Raw genomic sequence first — 15012 nt, forward strand, 5'->3', positions numbered from 1 at the left:
CATTACTCCTCTCTTTTGTCGTCACTGGAAGGATGAAATGAAGGGATCCCATCTCTCTACACTGGGAGAAAGAGAGGGTTTTCCTAAGAGACTTTAACTGTGGACTAGTACCCCATCGAAGGAGCTTTTGTTGGGCTCTGTCCTCTAAGAGGATGGGGGTAAGAATAAATTGCAAGGGGTGCCTGGGTGGCTCAGATGGTTAAGCGTCTGCCTTCGGTTTGGGTCGTGGTCCCAGGGTCTTGGGATTGAGCCCCAGGTCCGGCTCCTGGCTCAGCGGGGAGCCTTCTTCTGCCTCTCCCCCTCCCCTTGCTCATGCTCTCTCTCTATCTCTGTGTCTTGAATGAATAAATAAAATCTTAAAAAAAAAAAGAATAAATTGACGGTTGTCCCCTTGCAGATCACTGTTCTGCAGCTGTCTGCACTCTTGAAGCAAGCAGATTCCAGCAAAAGGAAGTTGACTCTGACCCGCCTGGCTTCTGCCCCCGTCCCTTTTACGGTGTTGAGCCTCACTGGGAATCCCTGCAAGGAGGACTACCTGGCCGTGTGTGGGCTGAAGGTAATAATCTGATCCAGGTTTGATTACTTTGCACTATAGATCTGATCCTCTTTCCCCTGTTCTCAGTGCCGCTTTCTCATTCTCGTTGAGATTAAAACCTAAAAGCCTTTGAAATAGAAAAGAAATCTTTCTCTGAATTTCTCCCAGCTTTTGCAGATCTTTCTTGTATTGGAAAGGATTTTTGTGTGTTCTTGGAACCTGAGTATATTACCGGACAGTGTGAATACTACCCCAAGGGAGGGACTGTCAGGGAAGACTTGAGAGAGGTGAAATGAGTCATTCTACTTCCCGCCGTCTTTTAACCAGTCTGTTCCTTAAACCCTGTCCAGGACTGCCATGTGTTGACCTTCAGTAGTTCAGGCTCTGTTTCGGATCACTTGGTGTTGCATCCACAGTTGGCAACGGGCAACTTCATCATCAAAGCGGTGTGGTTACCTGGTTCACAAACAGAGTTAGCGATTGTCACTGCAGACTTTGTCAAGGTACCGTTCCTGCTCTTGGATGATGTGGTCCTAGAATCATTTTGTTTTTAAATCCAAAATGTCTGATCTCCATTATGTGCTTAGTTCTCCCAGAAATTAAAAATAAGCAATCCTAATTTTGTCGCTTTTTGTTATGGTGCCGAGCTAGAGCTTTCTCTGTGTAGGCAATATGACATTGTTTCTGGTTCTCCCCCTGCTTTACCAAGTGTATGGTTCTTCCTGTACTTGTCACAGAATATGTAGATGCGTATCTCTCCCCTAGTCATTCCTTGAGGGAGAGTAAAAAGATAACTCATCTGTATGCTCTGTACCTGATACTTGCAGACGCTTGTTGGAGGGAGAATGAATACCCATTACTCACCAATGGCAGGTCTTTGGATTCGCCAGAATGACTTGGGGGTGGGACTGAACTAGATCTCCCTTCCTTCTGTCCTGCAGATTTACGACCTCTCTGTTGATGCCTTGAGCCCGACCTTCTACTTTCTCCTGCCAAGCTCGAAGATAAGAGATGTTACCTTCCTCTTCAACGAGGAGGGAAAGAACATCATTGTTATAATGTCTTCAGCTGGTTACATCTACACCCAGCTCATGGAAGAGGCCAGCAGTGCCCAGCAGGGACCCTTCTACGTCACTAATGTGCTGGAAATCAACCATGAGGACCTGAAGGTTTGGGCAGGTGTTGCTTTCTCCTTCTCTTCCAGATGGATTAGCCTAGTAGCTCCTCTATAGTTTTTCTTTGGCCTTTGACTTTTCCCCTATTAGCAGAAACTCTTGTCCTTTAGGACCAAACTGATTCACTGTGAAGTTCCTTAACTCTCATGGTATTTTTAAGATGTACCCGCATGACTTAGATTATGAGAGACCAGTCATGATTTAAAACTAATTACCTGCAAAACTGGATGCTGATCCCAAAGACGACATGCAAGGTTAATGCAAGTTTTGTATCTTTGCCCTGACAGGACAGTAACAGCCAGGTGGCTGGTGGAGGTGTGTCCGTCTACTACTCCCATGTGCTGCAGATGTTGTTTTTCAGCTATTGTCAAGGCAAATCATTTGCAGCCACTGTCAGCAGGACAACTCTGGAAGTGTTGCAGCTCTTCTCCATCAACATCAAAAGGTGGGAAGGGAGCGCTTCACGCTGAGCTTCCACGGTGCCCGCGTTCAGCAGGAGACTCCTCCAGCCCAGTACTGGCGTCTGTTAGGAATCTGGTGAAACTTACTTTGCTCTAGTAGGCCTCTCCCTTTTACAGACAAGAGGTACCCAGTGTTGGCAGGTTGGCTCTCTGCATGGTTTGTCCTCCATGGTGCAGACCCCAAGCTGTAGGAGGTAGTTTGGGAACCACTGTCACTCAGAAGGAAGAAGCTGTAGTCAAGGCAGTGCACCTGACTTTAGGGTGATAACTGACTTTTGAGAAGGGAGTGTAAGTTGCTCCTAGAAACTCATGCGGCCAAAGTGCCCTTTAAGTTTCCCTCCTGGGGTAGTTGATCAGAAGACAGCATGGTGTCAGCGGTGGGGGCATGGTTGGGGGTGATGAGGGCGGTAGAGGCTTTGATCAGGTGTCTGGATAGTAGAGGTGTGAGTGAGGTGGTGACTGTTAATTTAGGGAGCTGGGAGAAGAGGCTTGGGCTTCCTTCCTGTCTTTCCTGTCTGCCATTGAAGAGCCATAAAAGTGCTGTAGGCACTGTTTCTCTGGCCTCTGTGTTGTGAAATATTACCTGGTTGGAGATAAAATCAAATGGGGTATCATTCACGCAGAACTTGATGTGCTTAGAGATGCTTGGTAGGACCAGGGATCATGAGCCTTAGGCAGCTCCATGCAGTGGATGATCTCTAGGCACATTGGGCCACCTCTTCCCTCAGACAGTGGGAGCTAGCAGAGGAGATTTCTAAACCAGGACTCCTATCAGGGAGCACAGAGTGGGTATGTGAAAGTATATGCGTGGCTGAGAATAGAGCTGAGACTCGTAGGTAATTCGAGTCTGTGGGCGTATACATTGCTCTGGAAGGCAGGTATTTGGTCAGTACGGCCTTTGAGTCAAGAAAAGGATGACTAGGTGGCGATTGACACCTTGACTGTGGCCAGTTTTGTTGTCTGCAGTTCCAATGGTGGCAGTAAGACGTCTCCTGCCCTTTGCCAGTGGTCTGAGGTGATGAACCACCCTGGTTTGGTGTGCTGTGTCCAGCAGACTACAGGTGTGCCTCTGGTAGTGATGGTCAAACCAGACACTTTCCTTATCCAAGAGATTAAGACTCTGCCTGCCAAAGCAAAGGTCAGTGCCAGATGCTCCCATTATTTGGCTGTGAACCTGGTCTGATTCTGTATTTCTGCATTTGTATGTTTTGTCTTTTCCCTGGCCCTTTCAGTGGAAAAGGCTTATCAAAGAATTTTCACCCATTTTCTCCTAGATACCTTTTCTCTGTTGCTCTTCTGCAACCCCTTACCTTCTTTCTACAGGTTCTGATCTCTAGTTGTGGGAACTGACACCCTCCTTTGTCTCCTCTGCCAGATCCAAGACATGGTTGCCATTCGGCACACGGCCTGCAACGAGCAGCAGCGGACCACGATGATCTTGCTCTGTGAAGATGGCAGCCTGCGCATTTACATGGCCAACGTGGAGAACACCTCCTACTGGCTCCAGCCGTCCCTGCAGCCTAGCAGTGTCATCAGCATAATGAAGCCTGTTCGGAAGCGCAAGACAGCCACCATTAGTAAGGCCCCTCCTCAAAAGATGGTGGGGGAATGGGGATGGCAGTCTTCTAGACAAGACTCGGAACAGATGGTGATAGATGTCTGTGAAGAAATGGTGACTCTCCCACTTGCCTGTTCGGTAAAGGTAGAGATAGGTGCTAGTGAATTTCCCCAAAGCATTGTCACGTTTCCTGAAGCCAGCAGTGTTTTTGTGGCTTTTAGAGACCTGACGTACAAATGGCAAGCACTCATTGGCTGTCCACTTGAGGTCATCAGTTCTTAGGTGCCCAGGAAAGAATGATCTCATGGATTTTGTTGGAGAGATTTTTGTCTGGGTTTGGGGAACATGGCTTAACTGATGTGAAGTCTAACATGGAACCAGTGGACGATAGATTGCTTCCACTGGGCAGTTTCCCACCAAGTAGTGGGACCCATCGTAGATTCTGAGCTGGGAGTCTTCTCCTCACTGATAGAGGACTCTTCAGGGTGTGGAGGCTTGAATTCAGGAATGGAGTGACTGTGACTAAGCAGAGACCTTTGCAGGGGTCATCCGTGACAGATTTGTTTTAGAATCCATGTTTGAGGTGTAACAATGCAGCTCATTCTCCTGTAAAGAAATAGTTTCTGTTCACTTTATTTAAAAAATTTTATTTCTTTTGAGAGAGAGGGAGAGAGCATGAGCAAGAGAGGGAAGAGCAGACTCCCTGCTGAGCGGGGAGCCCAGCACGGGGCCTGATCCCGGGAACCTGGGATCATGACCTGAGCCAAAGGCAGACATTTAACTGGCTGAGCCATCCAGGCGCCCCTGAGTTGTTTACTTTCAATAAACCAACCATGAGGGAATGTGTTGTTACTAACTGTACTCAGTACCACACCTGAGTTCTTTGTCCTGCTGGATCAAGGTGTGGTTAGGGATGATGACTGTTGGACTGTGGGCCCCATGCAGGCATCACGCTGATACAGACTTTTACATCCCAGTTGCCTGGAAGAGGTTAGAGTGTCGGCGTGCAGAATTAGTTTGGGAGGGGCTTTCCCAGTGGGGTGGGTACAGGGGTGGGGTGACATGCTTACTGATGCTCTGTGTCCGCTGGTCCTATTCCCCACAGCAACCCGCACATCTAGCCAGGTGACCTTCCCCATCGACTTCTTTGAACACAACCAGCAGCTGACGGATGTGGAGTTTGGTGGGAATGACCTCCTGCAAGTCTACAACGCACAGCAGATAAAGCACCGGCTGAATTCCACCGGCATGTATGTGGCCAACACCAAGGTGAGGACTGTGCTGGGCTAGGCACCGTACCAGGGTAGAAGGACTCCTGAACAGTGTGGTTCGAAAACACCTCTCCTCTTAGAAGGCAGGTGTGAAATACATACTTACAGTCACTAATCCTTGGATTCTAGTTAAGTGGTCCCTGGAATAAATGGCGATTCTGAACTTCCACATAGAAGAGATTCTGTTCCAACGTTAGCAGCAGGAGGTGGTTAGTGATGGGGAGAAAGTAGCTTGAAATTGGAGACTGTCCCATTCCTTGCCTCTCTTTTCTTGTCCTTGGAAGTAAGCAAATCATTACCAAGCAGTTAGGAGGGTAAAGGACTTCTCTGGGATCACATACTTCGGCGCCAGCAGACGAAGGGTTACAAGTTTGCCCCAAAGAACTTGTGTTCATTGTCTGACTTGTACCTTATCTCCCTCTAGCCTGGTGGCTTCACCATCGAGATCAGCAACAACAACAGCACTATGGTGATGACAGGCATGCGGATCCAGATCGGGACCCAGGCCATTGAACGGGCCCCATCCTACATTGAGATTTTTGGCAGGACTATGCAGCTTAACTTGAGTCGCTCCCGCTGGTTTGACTTCCCCTTCACCAGAGAGGAAGCCCTGCAGGCCGACAAGAAACTGAACCTCTTCAGTGAGTCGCCAGCCCCTGCCACATCCTGCCCTTCTCACTTCTCTGGCGCTCCAGTATTCTGGGAACCCTCTGCTCTCTGCTGCTCAGTGGTCTCTGCCACCCTGAAGCTCTGAGCTTCACTGGAGATGGGCAGGAGAGGGGTGTGCCGAAGAATAGGAGGGGTGAAGACAGGGCAGACCCTGCCTCCGCGTCTGCTTCTGTGCAGCAGGCTCAGCCTTGCTGGCGTGGTTGCCTGCGTGAGTGGGCAGGGAGGAGGCAGGCTCAGCGCGTGAGAGCAGCAGGTGTTCTGAGAGCACAGATGAGGGCCTCGGTCACAGGCTGCTGAGAGATGGATGTGTAGCAGCGCCTGGCTTTGCCGAGCCGTCAAATTCTTTAAACCCTCAGAAAACTACTCCCTGAGCCTTTCACGAGCCTGGCGTCTTTCTCTACCATTTACTGGCCGCCTGTCTGATGCTCTTGCTCCTAGAAATAGCTGCTGTTAGGCTGAATGATGATGATCTGTGTTTTGAACAGAGGGGGTGCTTAGAACTCCCTGGGGGGTGGAGCTTGTGGGATGCAGTGCCCTGAGAGCACCAGAGGGGTCCTGCCGTGGTGCTCAGAGGCTCTTCTGAGAGCTGGCTTTCCTAGGCCTTTGGTCAGTGGGACTGCTTCACGTGCAGTCAGCGTCTCCTCAGGGTCCAAGTGCTGTTCGAGTCTCCAGACAAAGTTTCTCCAAGACGAAAATCGGTGGGATTTGCTACTTTGCCCTCTTTAGTCTGCTCTTTGCTTTGGAGGCGGTCACGTTCGCCCTGTAGAGAATGTGCTTCCTAGAACTTCTCTCACTTGTTGCAGTTGGGGCCTCGGTGGATCCGGCCGGTGTCACCATGATCGACGCTGTGAAAATTTACGGCAAGACGAAGGAGCAGTTTGGCTGGCCCGACGAGCCCCCGGAAGAGTTCCCTTCTGCCTCTGTCAGCAACATATGCCCTTCCAACCTGAACCAGAGCAATGGCACCGGAGACAGCGATTCCGGGGCCCCTGCCACCACCAGCGGAACTGTCCTGGAGAGGTACCAGCGCTGGTGGGGGTCGGCTCCTGTCCTTGCCATTTTCCCCTCTCCCGGCACAACCTGTCCTGAGAGAGTCAGCCTCTCAAAACTGCCCCAAGTGTAGCCTGTGAGTTTCAGGTTGTCCCCTAGCTGCCCGACTCCCTGTGTCTCCTTAGTATGCAGACGGAGCCTGGCAGCGTGCTCACAGCTATGGGATTCCAGTCTGCCTGGGGGCTTCTGTGCCTTCTCTTAATGCTCAGGCGCCCTTTGGAGGAGCCAGAGGCTGTGGAGTAGGAGATACTTAAACCAGCGTTAGAGATTTGGGTCCAGTCTTGCTGAGATTAGAGGGGAGAATCTTCCCGTTCCTTCTGATGTTATCTTCTCTTTCTCTGCAGCGGCCTCTTAGGTGGTAATGGCGCTGCTGGCCAGACACTGGCTGCTGCATGTGCAGCGGAGGTCAGAGCCTCCCCAGGCTCCCCCCAGGGGCCTTCTGAAGTGTCGCGCTTGGCTTCTTTGTGCTAGGCGGCTGCTGGTTTGCCGCGGTAGATGAGGCGACTCATGATGTAAGACGCTGAGTTTCTTACATCGTAAGTCAGAAGAATAGCCTGGCTTGAAGTCACTGCCTCCCACCAGCAGGCTGCTCCCTCCCTTCTCTCTCTCTCTCTCTCTCTCTCTGTTTCTTCCCCCCCCCCCCATTCTTATATTGTTTGCTTAGGATGTGTTTCCAGGTTTCTCTGAGCTTCACATTTTTTTCCTTTTTTTTTTGTTTCCCTTTGCTTCTCCCCCAAGTTCTGAAACTGAGTCCCTAACCAAGCTGGACCGGTTAGTATGCCCTCTTTCTTTTCTCTGCACGGGTGAGTGTGTGTCAGAGAGCTGTGTAACCAGTGGTGTGGCTTTGCTGCGGAAGAGTCCTCCTGCTCCTTTCTGTTCTGGTCCTTGCATGGCTGCAGAGCTATCCCGTGTAAGAGTGGAGTATGTGGAGGGTTGTACGTGCACACTTGGTGGCCACTCCAGAACCTCCCAGCTCGCTCTTCTGTACCCCGTCCCTCTCCACTCCCTCTCCACAGTGGGTGAGAAGGGGGCAGCTGTGGGCAGTGGGATGACGGGGAAATCCTAGCATCTGACAAGCCAGCAGAGAGCTTGTTCATCCAACTTTGTTTTATACCTCAGGCCCCTCTTCCCTCGCTCTTTGTTGCCTTCCGCTACCCCTTGACTTTTTTCTGTCCAGCTACCTCCTCCATACCTTTCCCTCTGTGCCCGGAGCCTTGGCATCAGGATGTTGGTCTTTTTACCATGCCACAGTGAACTCATAGGAGTAAGCCCTGAGGAGCATGTTGCTAGGTGCCCTCCAAGAGCTGGGTTTCTGGTTCCTTTCCCAGGAGAAAGTGGCTCAGTTTTCTAAAGGTGCTTTGCTGTACCCTGTGAATGTTGGCATTTGGCATGCTCCTGAAAACACAGTTTGTTCTCTTCCCATACTTAGGGACTCACAGGAAGTGCCTTTGTGCATTTTCTGGAGATGTAAGTAAAATAGAACGCATACCTTCCCAGCATAAGAAGATGGCTTTAACCTTTCCCTTTGTGTATTCTTTTGCCTCCTGATCTATGGGCACCTGAGCTTTGGGTCCCATTGCATCAAGACTGTTAAGCCCCTCTTAGTGATCCCTGCCACAGGCAGCAGAAGGAAGCACACTTATCCGCTTTGAGGAAGAAAAGCCCTTTCAGTTACAGATTATGAACATGGCCTCAGGTTGATCTCCAAGTGGGAGCCAGGTTTCTTCTGGCCTGTAACACAAGGAAACGATATGCATGGTGCCTGTGGCAGTTCTTATTGTGCTTTGATTTTGTATTTGGCATTCATTAGCTGTCCCCAAGGTCCCCCTGACTATAGTTCGCACAGGCTCAAGCACAACCAGAGAGAAGGGTGGTGGTTGTACTCAAGCCAGCTTTTCTGTCTCCCTAGGCTGGTTGTGAGTTCTTTAGAAGCCCTGGAAAGCTGCTTTGCTGTTGGCCCAATCATCGAGAAGGCAAGTGACTTTTTCAAAGCGCATGGGAGCTTTCTGAAGAGGCAGGAAGTCAGTGGAGTTGTCAGAGGCCCGAGGCCTTGCAGCTAAAGAATATTTATAGCATAATCTTGATTTGCAAAGAAGCTCCGGAGAAGTCTCTAGCTTAAGGCCTCCTGTCCTACTTTTGGGGGGATCCATTGTGAGAGTGTTTTCATAGGTTAGGACGAGTGCTGGCAAAAAAACACACTATTCCAGGAGTTGAAAGCTGGGAATCGATTCCTGCTCTTGTATTGTGGGAGGACTGTAATTTTTGAAATTCTTCATTTTGCTCTTAGCAGTCCACGTTGTATAACCTGGCGCTGGTGGCCTAGAAAAGAGGAAGGGGGAGGGGCAGAGTGTACACAGTTGGTTCTGCACGGATTCGGTGGGGTCAGCAATAACCTTGCTGTCTTCTACATCAGGAGAGAAACAAGAATGCAGCTCAGGAGCTGGCCACTCTGCTGCTGTCCCTGCCAGCACCTGGCAGCGTTCAGCAGCAGTCCAAGAGCCTTCTGGCCAGCTTGCACACCAGCCGCTCGGCCTATCACAGCCATAAGGTAATCGCTCCCTCCCTGGATGCCTTCTGTAGAAGCGCAAGTTTTGGTACTGTTGGGGAATCAGGCCAGTTGGCCTCGCAAACGGAAAGCGAGGAGCACACAGTAAAGTCATTGAGATGAGACCCACACTGTCTAAAGTCTCTCCTGAGAAATGAATGACTCTCCCTCAAAACTGGGGACAAGCCGACTAACAGGCCCCTGGTTTGCATTGATTTTTTTTGTCACTAGTAGGATCAGCAAGGTCTAAGAGAAAACTGGGTGGCTTCTCCGGAAGAGCGTGGGCAGGGGAATCACGGAGATCCTTCCTCCAGCGAGGCACCTCACTTAGGTGTCCTCGCTTGTGAGGAAATTGCCGAATGGTTGTTGGAGAGATTCTGAGGGGAAATCTGGGGCCTGGGGTGGGGGCGCAGGGAGTGTGTGTGGGGGGGTGGTCTCACCTATAACTGAAAGTGGTGGCTGAAGGCAGTAATTCGGGCCATTTGCTGTAGATGGGAAAGGTGACTGGTGAGTTCCACAAGGAAGAAACCAGCAGCCCAGGCGCCTCGGTGAGCTTTTGTGCCTCCAGCCCAGAGGCTTGAGAAATGCAAGTTTAACCTGCCGAACCTCTCGAGGAATGGCAAGTTTAGAAGCACTCTTTGGGCGATAGGAACTTGCAGAGAAAAGGCTCTTCTGCTCTAGCAAAGTCATCTGGGATGTTGCAATTCTGGAGAATTGGGTGGTTCCAAATTTTCCTATCGCACTTCGACACTTAATGACTTTCGAATTTTGTGCCTTTAATGTTTCGTGATTTAAGAAGTTTACCTTTACTGGACTGCTTTGAAGACTTGTTCCAGGTAGTTGGCGGTAGTTAACCTGTTCTCCTGAGAGGAGGTAGCCATCCTGATGATCTGCTAGCTGTCCTCTCCTCTTTGCTCTAGTGTCCTACCCAGCCCTTGCTTTTGGTTCATCCTCTGCGATCCTTTTGTTATAGGATCAGGCCTTGCTGAGCAAAGCTGTGCAGTGTCTCAACACATCTAGCAAAGAAGGCAAGGATCTGGACCCCGAGGTCTTCCAGAGGCTGGTGATTACAGCTCGCTCCATTGCCATCATGCGCCCTAACAACCTTGTCCACTTTACGGAGTCCAAGCTGCCCCCGATGGAAACAGGTGAACTTGGCCTATGTGGTCGTGGTCCTGAAATCTGCTTGATACATCTTTTATACCCTTTCACCCTCTTCTTGTCGTCTCTGGCCTCCGCCTGATTGCATTCTCTGAGCCGGATTTTACTCTGTCTTTGTACCTTGTAGGGCTTTTGACGTTTAGACTGTATCATTTAAGCAAATACTCTTTCCAGTGCTTACCCTTTGGAAAATCTTGAGTTTATTTAGTGCTCTGGATGTCAGATATGATCTGTCTCTGAAGTACCTACCTCTTTAGGATCTTTAGGGCAAAGCTAAGCTTGGGCCCTGGTTGCTTTAAAGTAATAGGATCAAATCTTGCTTTCGTGCTATTCTTTTGCCAGTGTTTTATTAACATGTGCAGTGGGCTTTCTCAGTGCTTCATTCTGTTTTCTCTTCTCTCCTCACGTTGGCTGGGTACCTAACTTGTTTTGCCTTATCGAATACAGCTTATCGATGCCTTTACGGTTCTGTTACTTACATGCTCCCATTTGCTGTCATCGTCTGGTTCCTCCTCCTCATATTCTTATCCAGGAATCATGCCAGAAAATCTCAGATGTTCCCTAGTTTTTAGAAGTTGAGCAGTTGGACCTGAAATCCCTGAGTCTGCTGTAAAAATCCTGAATGCTCCCCTTTATTCTAACATACAATGTTTTTTGTGATATTCCTTTCCCAGACTGTTTTTTTCCTAGATGTGCCTGCTGGAGTCTAGGGATAGTTGGCATATTGATTGGGGCCCCACTTGAAACTCCCTCCCCAGGCAAGCTTCCTTGACCTGAGTTAACCTTAAAACAAATTAAATTCCATGTCAGATTTACCATCGTTAATCATTTTCTTTCTCTTGTTCTATTAGAAGGAGTAGATGAGGGGAGAGAACCTCAGAAGCAGCTGGAAGGAGACTGCTGTAGTTTCATCACCCAGCTGGTGAACCACTTCTGGAAACTCCACGCGTCCAAACCCAAGAATGCCTTCTTGGCACCTGCCTGCCTGCCAGGTATCATATTTTAAGGGATACTTGAAGCCTGATCTAAGTTCTTTGAACAGGTCAAACCCTTATCCTTTAGCTTCATCATCTATCTCTTCCAGAATTACTGGAAGATCAGTGCATTCTTCCAGATACAGGAGTTTAGCAGTGTGGCAAAGAAGTGGGATTTTTCTTGTACTGTAGCTCCTTCTGTGGGGTTAAATATTTCACATAAAGAGGCATTTTTGTGTTTCTGTGTATCCTTGATGGTCGTTATAATTGTTTTAAAAGTGTTTTGAAAGCTTGGGCAAAGCCACTTCAGAAGGTAAAAGTGAAGCATCACCTTGAGAATTGTTTTATTTTTAAGCTACTCCTGTGTTTGGCATCTGACTTCGCACTATCCAAAGTTTAAGTAGTAAGGTATAAGGATCCGAATAGCAATCTAGGAAAGTGGAGTGAGCCCTGGTGCTCATTTGTGTTTGCAGGTTGCTTGAGCAGTCAACCTAAAAGGAAGGTCAGAGGCCAAGTTTATCATCACCTAAGGTTTGGGGACTGTGGGGAACAAGTACAATCTGCTCACCTCTTCACACTTTTCTGCCCTGTCTTTTGATATCCAAGAGCAGACAACTCCTTATTTCTGTGATGCAGGATATCTGCAAAGGCTTTGAGACAGTTTGGGAGATGAGGAGACTGTTAATAAAGCAAATCACGAATAATGCTGACACCCTACATTCTATATGTGTGTTTTGTTCATCTGTTTTGCTGGGTGTGTGTGCTTCTCATTTTTTTATTGGTTTGACCTTTATGTGGGGATGAGGATTTGCACTTTAGTTTTAGATTCTCAAGTAGCTAGAATTTTTCCTACCATGTTTTCCTCCCTTGTAGGCCTGACTCATATCGAAGCTACCGTCAATGCCCTGGTAGACATCATTCATGGCTACTGTACGTGTGAGCTGGACTGTATTAATACAGCATCCAAGATCTACATGCAGATGCTACTGTGTCCTGTACGTATCACTCCAACCTCAGATAATCTTGTATTGGTCTGGGAGTGTCTAGAAATTTTTTTAAAAACAAATTTGTTAAATTAATGAAATACAATAGACTTTTCTTTTTAAAGCTTTTATTTATGTGTTTATTTGACAGAGAGAGAGAGAGAACACAATGAGAGAGGGAACACAAGAAGGGGAAGTGGGAGAGGGAGAAGCAGGTTTCCCTCTGAGCGGGGAGCACGATGCGGGGCTTGATCCCAGGACTCTGGGATCATGACCTGAGCTGAAGGCAGATGCTTAACAACTGAGCCACCCAGGTGCCCCGAAATACAATAGACTTTTAAAAGAAGGTTGTGGGAAGTAAGACTTCTGAATGTCAATAAAAGCTTTATGATCTCACTCATTCCATGCAAGGGAAAGGTTTGAAATGGAGATGGATTTTGGTTTTTTTGTTCAGTGCTAAAACACCAGGGAATGTACTGGTGGTTGCTACATAGTTAGTGTTAAGTTAGTGTTACTTAAATGAGTCTGTGAATGAACATCAACAAGATCTATTTTCAGTGACTGTGTCGTAGAAGCTTAGCGTTAGAAGTACTGATTTTAGCCCATAGCTAAGATGAGCCTGCTCTCTGATGAAAAGGCAAAATCCATTTGTAGAGAGCCAGTGTGACTTCAGGAGCAAATGATCTGCCAGTCCATTACCAGGATCTGAGATTCGGGGATGTGGCGAATGGGTCTTATCTATGCCATGTCAGGAAATGGGATTAACACTGAACTTGGTCAGCAAGGTTGGAAGTGAGAGTAGATAGATTGGTCCTTCACATCTGTGTCAGTGGTTGACCAAAAAAGAATGTCCTTTATAGACAGTTTCATGAATGATATAAAACCTAAGCATGCTGGTTGTTTTTTTTACCCCCCAACCTCAGGATCCTGCTGTGAGCTTCTCTTGTAAACAAGCTCTAATTCGAGTCCTAAGGCCCAGGAACAAGCGGAGACATGTGACCTTGCCCTCCTCCCCTCGAAGCAACACTCCAATGGGTAATGTGAGGTCTGGGTTTAGGCTTGTGTGGGTGGGGTCGGGGAGAGGGAGGTGTAGCCTTAGGAGGTATTGCTCATGTGGACCAAGGTCCTGGAAACTTTTATGTATCCATTGTTTTACCCTACCTTATTCCGTAAAGAATTTAAGGTGGCACTTAAAAACGCGTATGGTAAGTAGAATTAAAAAAAATAAAATTGAGACCATAGGAAAATAAAGATAGTATAATAAAAGCAAGCGAAGGATGCAGAAAATGTCTTTTTTTTTTTAAAGATTTATTTATTTTAGAGCACGCACACGTGTGTGGGTGCATGTACATGAGCAGGGAGAGGGGCAGGAGGAGAGGAAGAGAGAGAATCTCAAGCACATTCCCCCAGTGAGCACGGAGCCCTATGCAGGACTCCATCTCACGACCCCGGGATCATGACCTGAGCCGAAACCAAAAGAGCTGGACGCTTAACCAACTGAGCCACCCAGGCGCCCCGAGTGCATAAAATTTCTGTCATGCAATTCTTAATGTGTCTTGCATTATTGCTAAGTGAGGATCTTCTGTTTGACTGAAAGGATCCCAAGAGCTTACAGCAAAAATAACAGTCACAAAAATCACATGACCACAGACAAAAAACAGCTATTTTTCCTGGCATAAAAAACTTTTTGTTAAGGACCCACTTTGCTGCCTAAGGCGTAGTAGCCCCAGTGGACTTTACCTACAATCAGTTTGATAGCAAATATCACAAGAGATTTCCCTACTGATATACTTGCACACAAGTCAAGGGCATAACACTGAACATTTTAGTAAAAGCAGTTTTACAAAGTACCTGAATGTCAGCATTATTATGTAACTCTCTGGTTACTTAGTTTGGTTTGGGTTGAAATTTCCAAGGCAAGTGACATACATGATTTTTAATTTTCCATTAGCCACATTATAAAGAGCAAAGAGAAATACATTTGTTATATAAAAAATATCATTTTAAGTGTAGTCAGTATGAAAAAAGAAATTTTCCCTTTTTTTTTTTAATAAAGATTTTATTTATTTGAGAGATAGAGTGAGTTAAGAGAGAGCACACGAGCAGGGGCAAGAGGGGGCGAGAGAAGCAGGCTCCCTGCCGAGCAGGGAGCCCGATGTGGGGCTCGATTCCAGGACCCGAGGATCATGACCTGAGCTGAAGGCAGATGCTTAACCGACTGAACCGCTCAGGTGCCCCAAGAAATCTTCCTTTCTGAAAAAAATTTTTTGCAGTTTTCAGAATCTAGGGTAGTTTATACTAAAACCACATCTCCGCTTGGACTAGCCACATGTGGCTGGGGGCTTCCTTATGGTACAGTTGCAGGTCTAGTGGAATGTGTGCAACTTGGTGATCTTCAGATAATCTTCCTTGAATATCATTTATTGACGTAAGCCTGAGTTAGGCAACAATGTGTGCCTCTTTTCTCTGGTGAGAAATTAGAGTACACGGAGTTGATGTTTCCATTTCAGGCCACGGTCTCATGCTTTCATGTTTTTCACAACCGCACAATCCAGTGAGTGTGAGGACTCCACCCTCTTCTGACAATTAAGAGTCTAACCCTGACTTCTCTTCTATTAGAAGGGCTTCAT

The 15012-nt window shown here is 47.8% G+C and overlaps 1 protein-coding gene across 3 annotated transcripts in view; it reads left to right on the forward strand.

Moving 5' to 3' along the window:
• UBR4 (ubiquitin protein ligase E3 component n-recognin 4) overlaps positions 1 to 15012 on the forward strand; it is a 130792-nt gene that overhangs the window by 49676 nt on the left and 66104 nt on the right. For all 3 annotated transcript variants that reach the window (XM_028108295.2, XM_028108297.2, XM_028108296.2), the window contains exons 41-55: positions 398 to 556; positions 886 to 1038; positions 1477 to 1704; positions 1998 to 2155; positions 3138 to 3309; positions 3547 to 3748; positions 4835 to 4998; positions 5425 to 5641; positions 6473 to 6689; positions 8629 to 8692; positions 9133 to 9267; positions 10238 to 10412; positions 11277 to 11417; positions 12273 to 12394; positions 13306 to 13417. In XM_028108295.2, the coding sequence (XP_027964096.1) occupies positions 398 to 556; positions 886 to 1038; positions 1477 to 1704; positions 1998 to 2155; positions 3138 to 3309; positions 3547 to 3748; positions 4835 to 4998; positions 5425 to 5641; positions 6473 to 6689; positions 8629 to 8692; positions 9133 to 9267; positions 10238 to 10412; positions 11277 to 11417; positions 12273 to 12394; positions 13306 to 13417 (2419 nt within the window). The remainder of the gene's footprint in view (positions 1 to 397; positions 557 to 885; positions 1039 to 1476; positions 1705 to 1997; positions 2156 to 3137; positions 3310 to 3546; positions 3749 to 4834; positions 4999 to 5424; positions 5642 to 6472; positions 6690 to 8628; positions 8693 to 9132; positions 9268 to 10237; positions 10413 to 11276; positions 11418 to 12272; positions 12395 to 13305; positions 13418 to 15012) is intronic.

Source organism: Eumetopias jubatus, unplaced genomic scaffold (genome assembly GCF_037043125.1).
Source record: "Eumetopias jubatus isolate StellerSeaLion01/CBP00866 unplaced genomic scaffold, mEumJub1_p1.0 scaffold_4, whole genome shotgun sequence".
NCBI lineage: Eukaryota > Metazoa > Chordata > Mammalia > Carnivora > Otariidae > Eumetopias > Eumetopias jubatus.